The sequence below is a fragment of the Hyperolius riggenbachi genome, chromosome 1 (assembly GCF_040937935.1).
Source record: "Hyperolius riggenbachi isolate aHypRig1 chromosome 1, aHypRig1.pri, whole genome shotgun sequence".
Lineage (NCBI taxonomy): Eukaryota > Metazoa > Chordata > Amphibia > Anura > Hyperoliidae > Hyperolius > Hyperolius riggenbachi.
In genome coordinates this window covers 156,830,910-156,854,542 of record NC_090646.1, presented here as the reverse complement: position 1 = coordinate 156,854,542, position 23,633 = coordinate 156,830,910, and the positions used below count along the sequence as shown (strand labels likewise).

Sequence of the window (23,633 nt, the reverse complement as noted above, 5' to 3'; positions counted from 1 at the left end):
GCCGGCTGGTATCTTGCTATTTTGGCAGTTAAACTGCTGTTCAGGAAATGCTGTTGAAAACAAAGAAAGCCCTGAGAATCCCCCTTAAAAAAGATGGACTGGCCAAAAACCTGTCATCTGTCACATTTTTTAACTGCCTACTTTTTTCGCGAAAGGGAAACTTAAAGGAATACTATCAATACCCAAGTGTTATAAAATGACAATGTACAAATAATTTCTAAGTAGCTGTGTAAACATTTTCCTACTTTTCATGTTACATATCAGAGGCAAAAGCTTTAATTAACTGTGTGTAGGGTTGAGCTCTATTGGGACAAATCATTCGCAAAGGGGTGTCTGTTTCAATGCACAGCCAGTGTTGTTTTATGCATATCAGACTACAGAGTATTTTTCCCTGAAAGCCAAAAAAAAAAAAAAAATATGAAAAACTGTGCTGTCACAGACAATTACACGTTTAAAACAAGTTACGGTACATTTCCTCTGCTCTCTTGCAGACAGCTCAGAAACATGCAGCTTCTTCTGAGAGCTCTCTGACACACAGAGTTAACTACACTGTGAGGGAAACTCCCCTTCCCTCATTAACTCTCCAGTCAGAAATGAGCAGACAGTGCTGTTAGTTCAGAGTGAAAGGAATTTGTTCAGGGGTCGAGTCCTGCGTGAACGCGGGTGAACGACGTCCACCTACTTTTCTTTGAGAGTGGACGCCGTCCACCCTAGCCTATGTGGAAGGGAGCAGCGCAGTGGAGAGGAGCATTGTGCAGAGCAGTGGGGAAGGGCAGACGTCTCCCCCCCTTCCCTCACCTTGGGGCTCTTCTTCCTGGCTCTCCCCTCCAGAACATTTGCGGCGGTGGCTGACAGCAGGCATCAGTGGGCGGAACTTTCTTCCTCCTGTTCCGGTGAGTTGAAGCTGTGCATGCTGCTGCTCTGGTCTTCCCTTTGACCAGAGTAGCGGCACGCACACCTTCAACTCGCCGGAACAAGGAGGAGGTAAGTCCCGCCCACTGATGCCCGCTGCCAGCCACCGCTGCTGCAAACGTTCTGGAGGGGAGAGCCAGGAAGAGGAGCCCCAAGGTGAGGGAAGGGGGGGAGACGTCCGCCCTTACCCACTGCTCTGCACAACGCTTCTCTCCACTGCGCTGCTCCCCTCCTGCTTGGGGGACACCTGGCTACCTATTCTGGGGACGCCTATAGACTGGCTATACTGGGGACACCTATACACCTGGCTATACTGGGGGCACCTATACACCTGGCTACATATACTGGGGACACCCATACACCTGGCTATACTGGGGACACCTATACACCTGGCTACATATACTGGGGAAATCTATACACCTGGCTACATATACTGGGGACACCTATACACCTCACTACATATGCTGAGGACACCTATACACCTGGCTATACTGGGGACACCTGAACACCTGGTTACATATACTGGGGACCCCTATACACCTGGCTATACTGGGGACACCTATACACCTGGCTATACTTGGGACACCTATACACTTGGCTACATATACTGGGGTCACCTATACACCTGGCTATACTGCGGACACCTATACACCTGGCTACATATACTGGGGACACCTATACACCTGGCTATACTGGGGGTACCTATACACCTGGTTACATATACTGGGGACACCTATACACCTGGCTATACTGGGGACACCTATACACCTGGATATACTGGGGGCACCTATACACCTGGCTACATAAACTGGGGACACCTATACACCTCGCTACATATACTGCAGACACCTATACACCTGGCTATACTGGGGACACCTGATTACATATACTGGAAACACCTGGCTATACTGGGGACACCAATAGACCTGGCTCCCTATTCTGGGGACATCTATACACCTGGCCACCTATTCTGGGAATATCTATACACCTAGCCACCTATTCTGAGGACTTCTATACACCTGGCTACCTATTCTGGTGACATCTCTACACCTGACCACCTATTTTGGGGACAACTATACACATGGCTACTTATACTGGGGACACCTATAGGCCTGGCTACCTATACTGGGGGTACCTATTTCGGGGGAACTGCTGTCAGATCTGAAGTTTTGGGGAACTGCTGATGCCAGATTACATGTATTTTGGGGAAATGCTGCCAGATTGTGTATGTTGGGGGACCACTGCCGCCAGATTACATGTATTTTGGGTGTTACGTGTATTTTGGGTGATCCACTGCCAGGTTTCGCGTATTTTGGGGAACTGCTTCCAGATTATGTGTATGTTGGGGGAACTGCTGCTGCCAGATTGTCTATTTTGGGGGAACCACTGCCATATTATCTGTATTTTGGAGGAACCTCTGCCAGATTATGTGTATTTTTGGTAAAATGCTGTCAGATTACATCTACTTTTTGGGGATACACTACGACAGAGCTAAAACTTCCCCTGGCAGACCTTTTATACCACTGCTAAGGCCATGTATATTTGGCCCCACCCATGACCACGCCCACGCTATGCTTAACCACACCTATTTTTTGGCGGAGGTTTTAGGGTGAGTCCACTCACCTCTTTTTCCAGGACTAGACCCCTGAATTTCTTACAGTAAACAAAAGAGATAAGCAAATGAAATATATACATCATTATTTACCAGGACTTCAGCAACTCTCTCAAACTCAGGTTAAAAAACACATGTTAATCGATAGTATCCCTTTAAGTCGCCTATAAAAAAGTTTCACTTACCTGGGGCTTCCACCAGCCCCATGCAGCGTTCCTGTGCCCCATGCAGCGATCTTCCATTCCCCCGCCGTCAGCTAATTTTGTTTTTGCCGACTCGGAGGGCCACTGCATCTGCGCAGGACGCTCTTGCAGACGGCAATGCATGCAAGGATACACTTTGCCAAGCCTGCGCAGGTGCAGTGGCCTGCCGACTCAGAGTTGGTGACAACGAAACTAACTGGCGGCGGTGGAATGGAGTGTTGTGGACAGGCATGGGCACAGGATGGCTGCAGGGGGCTGGTGGAAACCCCAGGTAAGTTATAGGGGACTTAAGTTTCCCTTTAACTACATTGCTTTCTGTTTTACTATGGAGTTTCTCACAGTTTATTTGGTGGGTTAATCTCTGAAGTGAAGACTAATTGGCTTAGTAAACTTACTAATAGGGCCATTGGGGGGTTGTTTTGGGGAAATATTCATATACACATCTTAATCCCACAGATATGTTTCTGGCATTGAAACTGTTACAATAAGCTTATACAAATTAGACAGGATGCAAGCGCAGTGGACATCTTGCGCCGGAGGGGGCCCCGGACCACCAGCGTAGAGTTGAGCTGCAGCGAGGGCACAGGACTGCTGGCAGGGGCTGTAGGAAGCCCCAGGTAAGTGTTTTTTTTGTATTTTTAGATTGCTCTGATGTATCCTAAGGCATTTGAATGACGTTGATTTATATTTGCAAACAAATCTCTGTAACTCCTTCTGATGTGCAAATGTGTATAAGCTATGTGTTAGTAAGTAATTGATATCTGTGAGTATGTTAGTGGAGTTTGATCAATGGGAAGGCAATAGTATGCAAGACATTGGGCCTGATCAAATTCATTTTTTCTCCTAGGTGATATTGTCACATCTTATCAATAAAATGCCTTCTAAGTCACCCAGCCCCTTTGTGGGTTTTTTTGGGGGGAGGATTGCTTGGCTCACCTCGATTGGAATAACTACATTGTGAGTGGTAGAATAACAATGATGGGGAAGTCTGGTGATCTGAGCCAAGCCCTATGGGAGGCACCTACTAGGATGTGTCAAGTGGCTCATTTGGTTCTTTTGATCGGACCAGACTGCACAGGTCTTAGGCTCCCTGCACACTGCATGCGATTCCAATTCCGCTTTTTAATCGTTTTTTACATCCGATTTTTAATCTTTACTAAATGCTGCGTTTTTTTATCCGTTTTTCTGTTGAATGTATTCAGGGAAAATCGGTATTGAAAATCGGAATCGTAAAACTGATTTGCAGTGTGCAGGGAGCCTAAGTCAGGAAAAATGTCAATTTTTTGTACGTTTTGAATGTGTTATTTTATGCACCCTTTACTTTGCACTTTACATTAATTCACCCCACATGTAGGATCACCTTAGTTTGTGTAATTAGTGCAGATTGAGAAAAAACGTTCTTCTTGTTAGAGGCTGGCAAAGGGTTTTATGGTACGGGGCAAAATATATTCTCTGAGGAAGATATGTGAAAAGTTTCAGAAATCATAACTAAAATGAGATAACTCGTGTTGTGCATCACTGTTCTCCTTACCTTGGGTTTGATTCACTAAACCGTGATAACTCATAGCACGCTTGCGCTAGCGTTTTCGCGTGCATTCGCAAATTTTCACATGCAAATGTGCTCATAAATTTGCATTTGCGCACGAAAATTCATGATTGAGCGCAAAAACGCTAGTGCCCGTGCTATGAGTTATCACGGTTTAGTGAATCAAGCCCCTTAACTGTATAGCACCATTTCAGCACCCAGGCGGAAAAAAATAAGCCTTTAAGTGACTAAGCACTGCTAAATTTTAGATCTGGACTGTTTGAGCAATTTTCCACTTTCTGGGTGCCGTAAAACTACTTTATAGATGAGGTGAGACTTCCATAAGGCCCCTATTCAATTAAAGGACTATAAAATGATAGGACTATTACATTAACCACCCTGGCGTTCTATTAAGATCGCCAGGGCGGCTGCGGGAGGGGTTTTTTTTTATAAAAAAGAACAATTTCATGCAGCCAACTGAAAGTTGGCTGCATGAAAGCCCACTAGAGGGCGCTCCGGATGCGTTCTTCTGATTGCCTCCGGCGGCCAGAAGTAACACGGAAGGCCGCAATGAGCGGCCTTCCGTGTTTAGCTTACCTCGTCGCCATGGCGACGAGCAGAGTGACGTCATCCGACGTCCTGACGTCAGCCGCCTCCGATACAGCCCTTAGCGCTGGCCGGAACTTTTTGTTCCGGCTACGCTGGGCTCAGGCGGCTGGGGGGACCCTCTTTCGCCGCTGCACGTGGCGGATCGGCGATCAAGCAGCACACGCGGCTGACAAAGTGCCGGCTGCGTGTGCTGCTTTTTATTTGATGAAAATCGGCCCAGCAGGGCCTGAGCGGCAGCCTCCGGCGGTGATAGACGAGCTGAGCTCGTCCATACCGCCCGGCAGGTTAAAGGACCATCACAAGTAATTGTAAATATTCATCTGTATGCACACATTTAAGAAGTACTTTTGTCCCAGAGTAAAAGTTGTTTCCTATGTCACTGTTACAGTAAGTAGTAAAATTCTGTCAGGTTTTGAACTAGACCATCTCCTTATAGGGGATTCTTTGTGTTTTCTTTATTCTCAGAAGTACTTACTAAAAGGCAGTAGCACAGTCCAACTGCCAAAATAGCAGTTGGCATCTTTGTCTTGATCCTTTACAGGTAGTGTTTTTGTAAATAATAATTCCCCCATAAGATGAACTAGTCAAAAACAGATTTTTACTACCTACTGTAAGTGACAGTGACATCCAGTAAAAGTAATTTATAGTGCATTTTACACAGGGATTTTTTTTATTTGTATGTCTACACATGTACTGTATTTTAAAGAGAACCTGTAACAAAAAAATCAAACTCTGGGAGATACTTACCTCGAGAGGGGGAAGCCTCAGGGTCCCAATGAGGCTTCCCCATCCTCTGTAGCCTGGGGAATCCAGCACTGGCTCCCCCAAAACCTCCTTCACAAAGCCTGATAAAGAACTCGCGCCTGTGCAGTAGAGTGGATACGATCGGGCTCTGCTATTTCTGCATTAGCCCGAAATAAGCGCCGCTACTGCGCTGGATCGTGGTGGGTAAATATTTACCTCAACCCTGTTCAGGGGGTTGCAGTGCTGGATTGTCGGGACGGAGGAGGATGGGGGAAGCCTCGTTAGGATCCAGAGGCTTCCCCCTCCCGAGGTAAGTATCCCCCAGAGGGTTATTTTTTTTTTGTTACTATTCTTCTCTATATGTTACATTTTTGTTATAACGGCCTGCAACGATTGGGGAATTATTTCTGTGTTCAGAGCACAAGATGCGCACTGACACTGCAAAAATCCTCCACAAGCGTATAAAATACAGAACCCAGCTATGGTGCTATTCACCTCTAGAGGGAAATTCCCACCGGCAGATGGAGCTGTGGAGTGCAGAGGAATAAACCCTCTGCACTGCCACAGATGCCAGGTGGGAACCGTACGTTGTGAAACAATATAGGGCAAGATAGCCCTTGGAGAGAGAGAGAGAGCACAGAGACAGAATGCATGTGTGTCCACCAATCTAGTCGCCACCCGGCGACGGCGAACACACAACAACGAAAACCAAGTGGGAACGCAATCGCAACTTAATACTAACTACACGCGGTCACCACACGAGAAGCGCAATAGCGACAAAGCACGTGCGCGGCACGGTCGCCACACAAGAAGCGCGATAGCGACAAAGCGTACCAACCCTGACTAACCAAAGAAACACGAAAACAAAAGAGGACGCGAATGCTTGCTAAACGGTTACCTCACCGAGACGACAGCAAGAGTTCGTTCCAGACAGACAAACCAGTAGCAACCGCTGCTCTGGCTACACTCCCAAGGCAGAATACAGTAGGAACCACCGCCTCTACCGCTAGGGCGAATGCGATCCAAACAGACAGACAGATGGAGCAACTAGTAGCAACCGCTGCTCTGGCTACACTCCCAGACAGAGTACAGAAGGAACCACCGCCTCTACCACTAGGGCGAATGCAATCCCAACAGACAGAATGATTTCCTATCGACTGCCGCTGGCGACAAGACAATCGCAACAGATAGACAATACATAACAATACAGGTAACAAACAACCTGACTATGCTAACAGGAATGCAAGGGCTCTCCCAAGGAACTACTCTAAGATAACAATATTAGCAAACAGTAAGCAAAGGGCTGAGACTCCAGGTGAGTTAGCAGGAACAAACCATCATGACCAGCAAGGAATTCTGGGAGGAAATGTTTTTTATACTGCAAGCCATCAGAGGAAGCAGCTAAGCAATTTGCATGACAAGTGGATGCAAATTCCTCCCCAGAACAGCAACTCTGCAGCTTGCATAGTGGAGACAGGTCTCTTTTCCAGGGACCTGCAGTACTCAGACCTAACAAATGTTCAAAAAGCTGTCTGCCTGTGCAGACAGCAGAGCAGATCATTACGCGGCCCTTTTACTTTCGTACAAAGTTTTCTCCTAGCTCATTTTTCATCTTATCTACAAAATAATTCTTCAGCACTTGGCAATTGAAAAAGTACTGAAAGGTAGGGAAAATAAAGCTATAAACTTATTTTGAGTATTTTCTCATTAGCTGGAAGCATAAAGGATATTTTATTGATAAGGTGTGAAAAGTAGGTGAAAAAGGACTATCAAATTTTTTTAAAGTACTTTCTTGCTTTCTGGTGGCTTAAAAGGCATTTTATTGACAACTTTAAAATGATCACCTAGGACAAATCTTAGGAGAAAAAGTGAATTGCATATGGGCTTGTCTGACTCATGATTACATTTTCATTTCTTGACAATGCCACAATGACGTAATTCCCTAATGTCTAACTATTGATAACAAGGGATGTGAAAACTTATTTCAAAACTCAAACCCATACCTGACCTGATTAATCACTTCTGTACCGCTGGTATGTGTATCTACGTCCCTGGAAACTTCACTTAACAGCCAGGGACGTAGATACACATACCTGTTTGTTAATCCTTTTATCTCCTGATCACAGCTTTGCAGACTCACCAATCCACCGCAATCCGGTTTTTCTGTGATTACGGAATAAGAACAGCTTGTTCTAAAACCTGATCACAGTGCCTGTAATTGATGACAAGCTGCGGCAGTGAGACACAGCCTGTCAGACTCACATACGCAATCTGACTGTGTCACAAAGCCTAACTTCCATGTTTCTATTTATAGAAAAAGTTAAGTGTAGTGCCATCTTGTGGCCAAAAATTAAAATGCAGCCTAACACAAAATTACATTCACATAATACATTTACAGACACACATTTGTATTCATCTTTAACCCCTCAAATCCCTACCCTATAGTTACCAAAATAAAACACTTGTAAAATAAAAAATAAAACAATGACACAATCTAAAAAAAACATAAATAGTTACCTTATGGACTTTTTAACCTTTTGCCGACAGCGTCACGCTGATGGGCGTGGCCGCGGCGGCAGCCCCAGGACAGCCTAACGCCAATTGGCGTAAAGTCCTGGGGCTCTGTTTTGCAGGAGATCGCGCGCATGCTGCGCGCGCATCTCCTGCTTGGGGGGCGGAGTTCCGCCCCGCCTTCAGTCTCCGAGCGGCTATTGCCGCTCGGGAGACTGTTAGACGGCGTGATCGCCATCTATTTAGACTGTGCAGCACTGCGATCAGCAGCAGCGCTGCACTAGGGACAGCCGTGTGACACGGCTGTCCCCCTGGGGGACAAGAGAGCGATCGGCTCTCATAGGCAGAAGCCTATGACAGCCAATCGCCGTAATTGGCTGGCTGTGGGGAGGGAGGGAGAGGGTTTAAAGAAACAGTTTGTTTTTTTTTAAAAACAGGAACAATAATATTTACAATGAAAAAAATAAACATGGGGGAGCGATCAGACCCCACCAACAGAGAGCTCTGTTGGTGGGGAGAAAAGGGGGGGGTGATCACTTGTGTGCTGTGTTGTGCGGCCCCGCAGCTTGGCCTTAAAGCTGCAGTGGCCAATTTTACTCAAAATGGCCTGGTCACTAGGGGGGTTTAGCCCTGCAGTCCTCAAGAGGTTAATATATGTGATGAGGGTATATTACTTTTAATTTTTTAAATTAAGGCTCATAATTATTGTTTTAGTATTAAAAATCACAAACCGGAAAAAATACACCTTTATCTCCAGATAAAATATTATTGCCATACATTGTACTGGGGCACAAATTAAACATTGTAATAACCAGGACAAATGGGCCAATAAAATGTGTGGGTTTTAAGTATCGAAGTACATTTTATTTAAAAACTAGAATGGGCGAAAACGTAGAAATTATGATTTTTCTCCTTTTTTTCCTATTATTCCCTTTAAAATGCATATAAAATAAAACTTAGCAAAAAGTACCACACAAAGAAAGCCTAATTTGGAGTGAATAAAACAAGACATATATCAATTTCATGTGATAAGTAATGATAAAGTTATTACTGATTGTATGGAAGGAGCATGATGTGAAAATCGCCCTGGTTTTTAAGGTTGGGAAGTAGTTAAAGTTGTGTGATCGTTATTTTCTCACTCTTCCTTATATTATCCCCCATTATCTTTACTCACACTTGCTGGCAACACTAAGTGAGGGAGGTGGACATTCACATATGTAGTTTCAGCCATGCTAAAAGAATTATCTCAGCTGTGTGTTACATCTCCTGGTCTCTTCCCCTTTCCTCACTGATAATTGGAAAGTTGCATATTGGTATTGGTATTGGGAGATGCCATGAGCTGAAGATGACTATTAATTTAGTAACAATGTTCTAATGTGACGCAAGTGAGGATATACGAATTTCAGGTTTGCTAGATCATTTGATAACGTCACTGGGGTTTCCATGGAATAACTGGACAAATTTTAGTAAACGCGTAACCACTTGAGGACCAGAGGTTTATATGCCCCTAGCGACCAGGCCATTTTTTACAATATGGCACTTCACAACTTTAACGGTTTATTGCACGGTCATACAACTTAGCACCCAAATTAATTTTAGGACAGTTTTAGGACATTGTTTTTATTTTTTTGCCGTTTGCATTATCTTTGTTGTGTGCACTCAAACATTCAAAAAAGTGTTCCTTTAATAATCTAAGGAACCTATTTATAGGACTACTAAGTGGCTAACTGGTGTAACCCAAAAAAGTGAAAATCGACTAAATTAGTGGCCAGTTTATAAATGTGGTAATCTAAAAGGTACTGTTATTTTAAAGAAATTAAAGGGAAGGTTCAAGCAAAAAAAAAAAAAATGAGATTCACTTACCTGGGGCTTCTACCAGCCCCATGTAGCCATCCTGTGCCCTTGTAGTCACTCACTGCTGCTCCAGTCCCCCGCTGGCAGCTTTCTGACCTCGGAGGTCAGGGCCACATTGCATACATTTTTACGCATTCCAGCTAGTGCAGGAACAAAAATTTACGCGTTTCACCACTAACGCGTAAAAATGTATGTGTTAATGTTCCTGCACTAGCGGGAATGTGTAAAAATGTACGCAATTTGGCCCTGACCTCTGAGGTCAGAAAGCTGCCAGCGGGGGACTGGAGCAGCAGTGAGTGACTACGAGGGCACAGGATGGCTGCATGGGGCTGGTAGAAGCCCCAGGTAAGTGAATCTCATTTTTTTTTTTTTGCTTGGACCTTCCCTTTAAGGTACTTTGATTTTCCTGGCTAATCGGTGGTTTGCCCTATTAAAATGTTTAAGGGCGCTTAATTTTTTTTTCTTACAATTTCAATGAAAACATATGACATTAATTTGATTAGGAAATATATAAAAATATTTTTATTTCTAAATTTAGAAATATAATTTTTACCAAAATAATAATTGTGATCTTCAAACCAGCTAACTACTCCCTGCCTAGTTCTTGCACAGTTTGGAGCTATGGTTTGGGCATTGTCTCACTCTATAAACTAAAAAAAATCCCCAAATCTTCACATAGCCTTAACCAAGCTTGACAGATGTTATCATATACAGTAGTTCTCCAACATCTTGTTATTTGTTCTTCATCTCACAATGTTCCTATTTATGACCCAAACTTAAATTTGTCAACACACACCATTTGACCATACACAACAGTGAAGGACATCAGTCTACACAACCTTTTTCTCTTGGTTTTTGAAACTTTGCTTTCCTAAAAGTTGACTTTACTCGATATTTTATTCCACTTTTTAGTGATAACCAAATTTAAAAAGACCCACTTTATTTGTATTTCCTTTTCATTTTATACATGAGTCTTTAAAAAGTACAATACAATTATTACTTTTAACCACTTGCCGACCGCACACTCATACCGTGCGGCGGCAAAGTGGTAGCTGGAGGACCAGCGACGCTACTGTGCGTCGCCAGGTGCCTCCCTAATTAATCAGGAAAGGCCGCTCGCGCGAGCGGCCGTTTCCTGTTAGATCACGGAGCGGGTCTCCGTGAATAGCCTGAATGTAAACGTAGGAGACATTTGTCTCCTTTGTTTACATTGTACGGCGCTGCTGCGCAGCAGCGCCGTAAGGCAGATCGGCGATCCCCGGCCAATCGGCGGCCGGGGATCGCCGCCATGTGACAGGGGACAGCCTGTCACTGGCTGCACAGGACGGATAGCGTCCTGTGCAGCCCCGATCACCGGGGATGAGCAGGTAGGAGAGGGAGGGGGGAATTTCGCCACGGAGGGGGGCTTTGAGGTGCACCCCGCGCAACATGCCTGCCCACCGGAGCGATCAGACCCCCCCTGCACATCATCCCCATAGGGGGGAAAAAAGGGGGGCGATCTGATCGCTCTGCATGAAACATGATCTGTGCTGGGGGCTGCAGAGCCCACCCAGCACAGATCACAAAAAATAACGCTGGTCCTTTAGGGGGGGGTAAAGGGTGGGTCCTCAAGTGGTTAATATGTATTTTTTTCTGATACAAACCTGACAGTTACAAAGTTTTCAAAAAAATCTATGTTGATGATAAAGAAAAGTCTTCAAAGAACGGAAAACACTGCTCTATTTTATTTTATTTTATTTAAAGCGCTCCTGCAAATTCATTTACTAGACAATATCTTCCATATAATGATGCTTGAATAATATCATAATGTTTGTGAGTACTCAGCAATCCCAGGTTGCTTGAAAGACTTTTACCCACATTTCAGTCAGTTATCGGTGTCTTAAGTATAGCATATAGTCTTAGTTACATTTTTTTTACATGCAATAATATGAATATTATCTCTTTAGCACATTAAGTCATTTCTGAGGACTGTCATTCTTTCTATAGGTTTGTTATTAGCACCAACATGTACCATGGCCACTAGTTTATACAAGCTACGTAGTGCTTATACATGGAAATGTACAGTATTTATATATGTATACATAAGCTATATTTGCTAATAGCTTTTGATTTTTTCTGTATCCCTCATTGCATCAGTAACGAAATAGAAAGAAAACTGTATGCATCATGTTTGTTTGGTCAGACCAGGAAAACTCTAATTTATTCTTTAACCTATTTTAGCTCCTGGACGTAGAAACTACGTCCAGGAACCATGCGCGCTCCCGCGGCCGATCGGTTCGTTAGCCAGGCAATCAGTGAATCGGGCTATGGTGCCCGATCACTGATTCCTCTCCCCCGCTGAAAAAGCAATATCTTCTCTCGGAAGCTTCGCTTTTTCTGGCTATAGCGTCCCCCATGCGTCTCTCTAAGCGTACGTTACGCTTAGAATGACATCATGTAAACAAACTCATGGCTGCCATCTCGTGGCCAAAAAGTAAAACTACAACTAAAAGTAAAAGAAAAAAAAAATTAAACACACATTTACATTATAAATCTATTGTTTACATCCCACCCTCCCAAAACTACCCAAATAAAATGTTTAATATAAGAAAAAAAAACATTACAATAAAAAAAAAAACATGTAAATATTTACCCAAGGGTCTAAACTTTTTAAATATCAATGTAAAGATGGAATATTTCTATACTTTTTTTATTTGAAACTTGTAAATAGTGATAGATGCAAAACGGAAAAAATGCACCTTTATTTCCAAATAAAATATTGTCGCCATACATTGTGATAGGGACATAATTTTAATAGTGTAATAACCGGGACATATGGGCATATACAATACATGAGTTTTAATTATGGAGGCATGTATTATTTTAAAACTATAATGGCTGAAAACTGAGAAATAATGATTTTTTTCCGTTTTTTTCGTATTCTTCCTGTTAAAATGCATTTACAGTAAAGTGGCTCTTAGCAAAATGTACCCCCCAAAGAAAGCCTAATTGGTGGCGGAAAAAACAAGATATAGATCAGTTTATTGTAATAAGTAGTGATAAAGTTATAGGCTAATGAATGGGAGGTGAACATTTCTCAAGTGAAAACGCGAATGGGTTCATTTAACTAGCAAAATTTGTCTAAATGTGGTCTGCTCCCAATACTAAAAGTATGCAATAAAAGAAAATAATGAACATTCAAGCCAGTCAGTAAAACCTTCTAGCTCTATGGCATCTTGTTTTAACTGAAACTTACCTTGATGCGCAAATCAACTATTTAAATAAAAAAATACAATATTAATAGACTTTTTGTAAAAAAGGATTGATAACTCTTACACATTTGTTGAGTAAAAAAAGAAAGCATTGACTACCAGTAAATACACAAAGTACACAAGTGTGTTTATTACATTTTGCAAGCACTTTGTTCTACATTTCAAAAACGCCACCATGAAGCTGTTGGCACATTTATGTACAAAACAGATTAATAATAATGCCTGCTACAAAGCATTCTTTGTGAAAATACAAACTCTAAATACAAGAGGAAAGGCAAAAGCATCAACATTATTACACTGATCCATAAGACATTGGTTTAAAAATCACAAACTGTTGGAGACACAAAACTGAAACACTACAATATAGAATTTGAAAGAGGATTAGAAGAATAGTCTGAAAATATTTTAATACTGCACAAATTTGAGAACTGTTAACAGACAAAAATGTTAAAATAAAATAAAAAATACCTCTAAATGTTCAAGCATGCAACTATATTAATATTATGCTAAGGAAATCTTATTACAAAAAAAAAAAACCCATAAAGAAAGCAAATTTAGGACTACAATGGGAAATAAAAAATCTGGTGAATGGTTGGAAAAAAAAATGTTGCTTTTAACAACAGACAATAATCCAACTAGGAGCAATCCATTATATTTCCTCTGTAAAATAATGGTTTTGGAAAGTGTCATTTTAAACCACAATGAAATATAAATCAGAGATTGATAAATAATAATACAAATTATGCCTCACGTTACACTAAGTGCTGTTTCTGGTGTCTTTATCATCCATAAGCCAAAAAAGTATGTATTTCACGCTAACCAACATTGTTTAATTAAAATGCTGATAAAAATAGTCCCCACCCACCATCTATCAAAATGCCATCTTGAAATGTCTTTGCCCAACCCAAAAATGTTTTTAATCTGCCTATTCTGATATTTGATATCTGGAATCAGTTTGGAAGCTTTTGTATGCATTTCCCCTTTGGTGCGTGTTGAAAGTGTTTTAGAGATGAGCTGATATTTGCCCAAATATTTTTTTACAGGGACCAGAAATAAAATATTATTGGCCATCATGAATAAATATTTAAAAATGTAATGCATTTATTGCATTACATACCCCTCAGTAGCTTACTCCAACTGCTTGCAAATGGAGGGGACAAAAAGCCAGTGATTGCTTTTCATTCAACCCAGATCATCCACAAGGCAGAATAGGCAGTTACCTAGGGCCTAGAGAGACAGCCTAGAGAGACATTAGGGGCCTAATTGACTCTAGCCTCCCTTCAAATCCTACCAAAAAAAGCCAGTTGGTGATCAAGGGTGAGCCCAAAGATGATACTTGCCTAGGGCCCCATTTCACCTTAAAGGCCTGAAACACACCAGAGGAGTTTTTCTGAGCGTTTTGAGTTTTTAAATCTGCTGCTAAGGTTATCCTATGTGTCTGTGCACACTGGAGCAATGAGGTTTTGTAAAAAACCCCATAGCATTACATTGGGAAGAGGTTTTGAAACCTCTAAAAGCTCTTCCCAATGTAATGCTATGGGGTTTTTTACAAAACCTCATTGCTCCAGTGTGCACAGACACATAGGATAACATTAGCAGCAGATTTAAAAACTCAAAACGCTCAGAAAAACTCCTCTGGTGTGTTTCAGGCCAAAGAGAGACTGAAGCGAACAAAAATTGCTGTTCTTACCTGCTAGTTCGCTTCAGTCCTCTCATTAGATCTAAACCGCCACATCCTCGCCGCAAAACGAGCGCTTTAGACCCCCCAAATCCCTGTGGGACAATCCGGACGGCGCTTCCTGGAAGGGGCAGAGCTTTCAGCTGCAGCTCTGCCTCTCCTGATGTCAAAAGCCGCGAATCGCCGCCTCTCCACGCCCCTCACAGAGAGGGGCGGGGAGAGGCGGAGATCCATTCGGCGATTGACGGCAGGAGAGGCAGAGCTACCGCAGAAAGCTCTGCCTCTCAGGGCAGCACAATCCATGACCAAGTTGGTTGTGAATGTTTGCTCGGGGATTTGGGGGGTCTAAAGCTCTCGTTTTGCGGTGGACATGCAGCGGTTTACTCCCAATGAGACTTCTGAAGCAAACTAGCAATTTTTGTTCGCTTCAGAGTCTCTTTAATCCCTCTCTAATTCTAAATGGAGGTGAGCTGTTTCCTCTCTAACCCACTACCAGCTGTGGTGGCATAAAGCACCTGTAAATGGTAGATTAGCCAGAGAAACACACTTCAGGTCAGTATGGGGTGCAGTTCTCAAGTTTCTGAATCTCTATTCTGCAGTGAAATCCCACCAAATCGTATATTACAGCTATCCACCGAGCTTAAAAAGAATTAGGCAAGTGTAACTAACATTTTTTTTTCTGGCCCATAAAAATTAAAGTTTGTTTTTCAAACAAGTTTTGTCTTCAGACAAGACTAAACTCAACTCTAAAATCGACTTATTATTATTATTATTATTATTCTTCAATAATGTTTGGATTTAACCAATATTCCTGAAAATCCTCTCTATTAATTTAGTTTAAAAAAAATAAAATAAACCAAATGAATAGTAGTGTGAGATTATCCAAAGGACTAACGAAGCATCCAAACTGGAGTGGAAAAAAATGTGATGGTTCAAATTTCTCCAGCACTAACAGGTTTAGTAATTGAATGAACAAAAACAACTGAGTCTCCACCAGGATTCGGTCCAAGAGCACTAGAGAAGGGTCGGATAGACTGAAACATTGTGGTTTTGTACTGTGGCACTCTTTGATTAAATTGCCTTGGCCCAAATCCAGATGTAGATCCAGTCACTTCTTTCGTTTGGTTGATATTGCACCTTTGGTGGATGTGGGTGTTGGCTGGTTGACTCCTTGATACTGCCTAAGGTGATGCACAGCCCCATACAGCATAGTTTGATAGTGCCACAATGCAGTTTCCAGCAATGTACCTGGGAATGTGTGGCTATAAAAGAAGCTGCCATATATGTTGTTTAAATCTGTCTATGGATTTTTTTAAAGAGTGAGGAGATGGTGGCCTCCACTAAAACACATTCTTGCGAGTTTATTCAAATCAGGTCAGTATAGCTGCATGTTAAAAGTGAACTAAAGTCATAATAAAATCGAGAAAAAAAATCCAAGCTACAAATTATCCATTAAGCATAACAGATTTTAAGAAATCTTAAAGCTGCCATATAAGCTATAAAGGACAATGGGCAAAGCCAATGGGAAGCCATCAGCACAAATATGAAGGTCAAAGAGAGATTGCTGCTCCAAACTGGTCTGATCTTTAGCGCACGCTGACAGAGTGTGGTTTCTGCCAGCATAAGAGAATAGAAACAGGTGTTTGAGTAAAAACATGTTACCTACATCTTCACAATACATCTATCTGTAATGCTATTATTTCTACTTTAGTTCCACATTAAACATTCTTGTACCTCTAAACAACTTATCCTACCCGGCAGATGATTTCCATAAAATCTTTAGCACTAGATAGAGATATTTAATATTGGGCTTATGGGTGTCTACTAGTTTCAAAGAACTTTCTATTTAGTCACTATCCAAAGCACAGTTACAAGAATACAAATAGCTTACTAGCCAAAATATCTCACTAAGTGTTCACATCATCTTCTCTTGCTTCCCTTTACTGTATGTATTGTATATTATTATTCTTTCTGTTTGTCCTTGTTTTTTCATAGCCTTACTTTCATACCCTAACTTCATTCTTTGTAGTACACTGTCTTTATGTTGTGATTTATAGTGATGTTCTCATTTTTGAGATTTTGTGGAACATAAGATAAGTCTGATGAGTTGACAGAATTACATGGATCTGATCTGCTGTGATTACGTCTTGTGTTGGCACATGGTCATGACCAGGTAATCCGAGCCTTACAAATGTATTACCTAATCAAACTTGATTATTGAATTGACATTGAAATGCCATACTTCACACAGAAAAGCATAACTAGTGGATAATTAATATTTCTGAATGTATTAGTATTACTATTTTTCATTTTTAGTCTATAGCTATATTTATTTGCCAACTTTAGAACAGAAAAGAATTGTCTTGATATCTCTTCTTTAGTTCTTGCTCTTGGCAATACATAATCTTGTTCGTTTATTGTATTTCTCTTACTTGGCTCATTAATTATTTCTTACAGCAAGTAGTGCTTGCCTCCCCAAACTGGCAACAGTGTTTTATATTTTCTTCTAAATAGTTGATTAAAATTACAATAAAATTATAATAGTAAATGGCACATACTAGGTCTAGCTCGGATGCTTATATCAAATGTGGAAGTTGAGAATAAAAGGGATTTGAATTAGAAAATCACCATTAACTTCTAAACCTAGCATCAGGTTTTGCTTTAAAACCATTCAACTATACTTAAGGTCCTTAATAAAACAACAGTGCACTGCATTAGTATGTCTCCTCTTGCGTATAGTCATCATTGCTACTCCTCTATCCATATAAGCACTAGCATGTAGTTACTCATCTTCTCCTCTTCAGCTACTGGTATATGAAATTTTGACGTTGAATCTATTCAATGGCAACAGACCAGCCTACCTGATACAACCTGAGAAACCAGGAGCACTAGTACAGCAGCATAGAAGGTTTTCCATGCTAATGTTAAAAATATAATGAGTGTTGTAAAATATTTGTGTGGGTGAAACTGAGGCAAAGTTGTTATGCAAAGTGGCAAAATAAATCTGATGCCAGTGGAAAGAGAAAAGGACTTTTGTTTATAAGTAAAAACTTACATGTTGGCGATATGCACATCTGCACAACCCCAAAACTGCAGTTTCCTATTATAATTAGCTCTAATTAAAAATAAATGCATTGAATCAAGTCTAGCTTTTGATTCTCAAACAAATTCTCCCTTTAGTGCCTAAGATTCATTTATTTGGTTGAAGAGGCTCCAACCAGCTTAAAAAGGACTGTGAACTTAAAAAAAAAAAAATGTCCTTGAATTATATACAAGGTTACTACTATTAACATTCACAAATATATACGCAATTCCCAGACCTTGGCACAGCCGTAAATATTGGGCCCATTAATTACATTTGTCACATAAGTGAGGTAAGATATTGCCATCAGTGCTATTAAGTTTTTGGCTAAAGAAGATTTATGATTACAGATAATAGCAATATTACTGGTCGGAGGCTGAGACATGTAGAACAAAATATCTCCTACTGTTACAGTTCTCCTCTTCCAACCACTGTTTCTAGTGGGAGTCATGGGAGTAGCCAGCTGAACAAGCCACACCAGTTTCTTCTGCATGACTTATAGATTCAGGCTCTTCCTTTGGGACTCTAAGGCATTGGGTTTGTAATCTGAAGCATCTCCTAGACCTTTATTTGGCATGTCTCACTTGTATAATAAGACATGTTCAAACTTAAAATTGAAAAACATCTTCTATCCACCTGATCTAACCTATCTAATTTTGGAGAATATTAGTGCTTTTATTTTGGAACTTTGGTACCTTTTACTATTTCATCCTATTGTAGGGTGTAAGATCCACAACACTGTAGTTCTTCAAATGTTGCCTTTAGGTCATAAAAATATCAAAATATTACAATGTAGATTAGTTAGTAGGTCATATGGCTCTTCCCAAAAAAATAGCACTATTTTCGGAGGAGGTTGTGTTTATTTTTTTTTATTTTTTACATATTTATGAGTGTTGAAAGTAATTTTATTTAAAGAAGCCAATAATATTTAAGGTTTATGAGCCTTGTATTGGTCACTTAACACATTTAAACCTTAAATCTGCAGAGGTAGCATTGCACTGCGAGACAAGATCGACATGGAAAATTCTTAAGCATGTTCTATATTCCATATACATATCGCTAGAGGACCTTGATTAGTTTTGTTAGCTGGCCCGTATCTTGAATGTGAAGTTATTCCATGTAATAAATGCTATGAATGGGAAGATAAACATAAACTTGGTTCTAAACTGGCTAAGTGAGGAAATCCCAATCAAGATGCATTTAAACAGAAACAATTAGAAAAATAAAAATGTATGGTAGTTGCTGAAGAGAAACAGCTTAAAATATCTGGTTACCGTAACATGAATCATATTATCTATGTAACATTTTCATACAAAAGTACTTATGTTGCCTCCCTACTAATGGCTAATTTCATAGGCAGGAAGAGCCTTAGCTTCACTTTAGCTTCTGTATTCAATCATTTTTGAGTAGTGTTATGTATATATTCTGTACACTATTATCTGACCTAAGTATATGCACTAACACAGATGAGAGTGACAAGAGATAGGAACAAAACTTGTGTTTTCATGAATTATATAGGTTCATGAAACAATATGACTATGAACTAGAAGCACTAGAAACACAAGTATATTTTCATGCAATTAACCACTGGCAAAAGATGCAGCTACAGAATGTTTGAGTCGAAGATGGACATCTTCTTAATTTAAATGAGGAGCACACAATAACCTTGAGAACAACTGGTCCATGAAGACAGTCTGATGTACTAATAGGGTCACTTGAAATGGAATAACATTCGCATCCAGAATGTAACACCCCATAGTCCAACATTGTCATTTACTAAAGTTAAATCATTAACTACATCGTTACTTTAAGTGCAAAATGCTACCGAATTGTCATTGCAAGCACCACCAACAAAAAGAGAAACAGAAAAGAAAGGAAGAAAAGACAAAATAAAACAAGCACCTAAGATAATGGAGGTGGATAAACCCCAAGAACTGTTCAAATGAACAATGCACTTACACTGAGCACTCACGTATTTCATCAATTAAGTGCACAAAACAATGTCAATTTTTTTTTTTTACTTTTTTTTTTTAAAACCACTGACAAAAGTTTTGCCAGAAATGTTATATTTGAAAGACACTTTACAGCATTCCAAGAGCATTCCTATATAGAGATGGAAACATCAAATTTGGTCCAGTAACACCGTAATAAGTTAAAACCCTACATCATATGTGGGGTTTAGTGGCAAAAAATAAAATATATATTGTACACTGGTTTTCTGGGATGATCTCAAAGGAGAACTACAAACACAGGCCCACAGTTGGATAAGATAAAACTGTTACATATCCAGGAACATGAGCTACGTATGCTAAATTCACATCTGAAGAAACTTTGAAATTTTTGAAAGTTTAGAAATATTTCACAAAACATTTAATGAGGCTGATAGCATGACATTTACTTTACAAGAGTTAAAAAAAAATCTAGGATCAAATAATATATCACTGTGTGATTCTTTTTTTGTCAGGCTTATGAACACAATTTACGGGTTTGAGATATATTGTGGTAAAGGCATATATTAAATACGGTGTGCTCATGCACTAGTATCACGCTATGCATGCTCACAATTTTAGTTGTCAATGTAGTTGCCAGAAGTTGTAAACTGATGGTGTGAAAGCGAACAATAGTACTAATACAAAACACCAATAAAGAAGCACCTCAATTCTGCTAAACAAAAAAAACCCAAACCTAAAAGGCTACTCATAGGGCCAACACATTACTAAAAGTCTTAAACAGCCATGCATGATTTAGAACTCATAACTATAAGCAGATTATTGTACATGCTCTCTGTACAACGGTCCCTTTGAAGTTTACCTGTAGGTAAAAGTAGTTCTTGAAACTTAAAACTAAAAAGTATAAAAAGCTTTCTCTTCAAAAACATAGGAAACAATGCAAAATGTTTTATGCAAAACACATATAAAGTGGTTAAAAAAGGAAATGGACGTCTTTATTGAACAGTTAATTTTTTTTTCTCTTTTTTTTTTTTGTCTGTCATCAAAGAAACCAGTCACCTTAATGACAATTTGGGAAATACTACTGGGGTGTTCCATATCATATGACATTGTCACACAGACCACTGTGAAGACGCAAAGTGCTGGTCAATCAGGGTTATAGAGATAGGTGATAATCAGCCTATCTTTTAGGAAATGCACTTCATTTTCATTTTATAATGGAAGGGAGGCTGTTAGTTGAAACAACAAAGAACTGAAATGTTGTAAAGATGTGAAAGTTTAATCTTATGTGTAAGCATTGAGTCGCTCTTTAGAGCGGGTGGAATGGATGTCGTGAAGTTCCTGCTCTTCCTTGGACTTAATGTCTTCATATTTCTGCATTCGGCAGGCATCTTTCACATAAGCCCAGTTGGCAGACAACACCATTAGGTAATGGACCTTTAAACAAATAAATACAAAATTAGGTTATATATTTAAAAACATTATTTTTCTTATAGCGTATTTATAAGATTTCCAACAGAAACAGTAAAGAGCTAAGTGATGTTACAGATAATAGTTAAAAAAAGGTTCATCCGTCATTGTGATGGTTGTTGTGGTAACTTTGCAAATCACAAATTCTCCCAGCTCAGGTTTTTACAAGGTGTTTTGGCAACATTATGTCAAAGCCTGAGCAGGTCCATGCTACTGCTCCTGCGTAAGCCCTGAACAAGCCCTTCTTGGCGGATTTGTGGAGGCAACAGGGCTGGAACGGCCCAGGGGAGGAGGACAGGGAAAGCCTCTGGAGGATCCAGAGGCTTACCTATACTAAGGCAAGTACCATTTGAGGCAGCTTTTTACTACAGGTACAATTTAAGTAAATTGCATTTGAAAGTGGCTAAATTGCATGACTACAGTGTATCCAAATCTTTGATCCCTCATGAAGACAAGATCCACCACTTACAAAAATATACGCATGCTTCAAGTCCTATTTCATTGAATCACACTGGCCCCTAAATACAGTGGCCATAAATACACATTACAGCAATATGAATTAGAAGCTAGGAAACCTAACAAAGAAGAAATAAAATGATGTGCTATAATAAATTGATCTGGAGTACTTGCAAACCTATAAATAAATTGGCTGCTGAAGGGTTAATATAAGGGCATCTCATTGTAAATACTGTCACTATAGCATGGCCCTATACATTGAAAAATGAAGTAATTTGCACATTGCTGAAATATTAAAAAGCACATAATTACTATGTAACATCTATACAATACATGGCTGTATTAACTGAAGATTTGAACCCTATATCCAAACATACTCAGTTCTGCGCAAATCAATGTTCCCTGGCTTAGATGCATGAGGCTTTTCATGGCTAGAAGCCATTCTATGTGTCGTATTTCCTTGTTGTCAAGAAATAGTTTTCAGTATTTAAGGACATGTCAGAAAGAATTATTATAAATATGTGCAATACATTCCAGGCTGGATCTTATTTTTATACGAAGGAGATACATCCCCTGGTAAAATTGCCATAGAAACACAATGGGTAATGTTTCTAGCAATCCCAGGACAGACGTAGACATGAGTGATTATTCATACTGCTTTAGGAAAGGACAGATACAGTATTTAAATTAAACTCTGATTCTGGATCTCTGGCATATTTACCAAATATAATTTTCAGTTAAAATATTGAAAGAGAACTGGCTTCAAACAGGCATCTGTTATAATTGGGAAACTACAATGTGCTAAACCAGTAATAAGTCATATTGTAGTGGTAGTATGTGGCGTAGTGTCTAGTGATCTGGCTAATGGTGTAGTGGCTAATGTCCCTGGTAATGTGTCTGGTAGAGTAGTGGCTAATGCTTCTAACAATGTGCCTGGTAGTATAATGAGTCATTAATCATTAAAAACTTACAACTGCAAAAGCAGATTTAAAGAGAACCTGAAGTGAGAGGGATACAGAGGCTGCCATCTCCATTCTCTAAAAAACAATGCCAGTTGCCTGATGTCTGTATTAATGCCAATTGTGTATGCAAATGTTTGCAGCTTGAAAATGAACCAACTGAATTCCACCCTGGCAGGATTTGATTGGTAATACAATTTATCAGCTGACATCAGTGAAACATATCTGTATAGATCTTTATAAATTATGGAAATACTTTCATACTTTTTTTGATGATTTTGAGAAAACTCATAGGCAAGAACTAACTAAACTCTTCAGCAATAAAGTCCCTGTTCCCCTGCCCCTCTGTCCTGTTCCCCTTCCTCTGTCCCCCTGCCCTCCATCCCCGTGTCCTCCATGTTTTGGGGTCTGCTATCCCTGTATCCTCCACGTCCCAGTGTCTGCTATCCCCGGTGTCCTCCATCCCCTGTGTCCTCCGGAGTCTTAAATACATACATGTAGCCATGCAGCTCCGTTCATTAGGAAGTCACTGCACAGCTTTGCCAAGCCATATATTAATCATGTGGGGGGCACTGCCCCAGACCGCCAATTACGCCGTTCACTATTCCTTCCTCTTTTGTTATTAGGAGTCGTTGGTCTCAAGTTCGGGACCACGGCTACATCATTGGGAGCCAATAACTGCACTCCCTGCTATTGAGGTACCGCCCTTGAGACCATCGGCTCCTATTAACAAAGGAGCAAGGAGCAGTGAGCGGTGTGATTGGTGGTCTGGGGCAGCCTGATTGGTACATGGCTCAGCAAAGCTGTGTGGTGACTTC

At 40.4% G+C, this 23,633-nt stretch overlaps 1 protein-coding gene and 1 long non-coding RNA gene across 4 annotated transcripts in view; one reads left to right on the top strand and one right to left on the bottom strand.

The window, feature by feature from the left end:
* Positions 1-23,633, top strand: part of LOC137568689 (uncharacterized) — a 225,288-nt gene that overhangs the window by 165,476 nt on the left and 36,179 nt on the right. The window lies entirely within an intron of this gene.
* The window catches only part of GPM6A (glycoprotein M6A), a 222,607-nt gene continuing 213,780 nt past the window's right edge, over positions 14,807-23,633 (bottom strand). Inside the window, exon 7 of the mRNA XM_068278779.1 lies at positions 14,807-21,367. Coding sequence (XP_068134880.1) covers positions 21,215-21,367 — 153 coding nt within the window. The 3' untranslated portion in view covers positions 14,807-21,214. The remainder of the gene's footprint in view (positions 21,368-23,633) is intronic.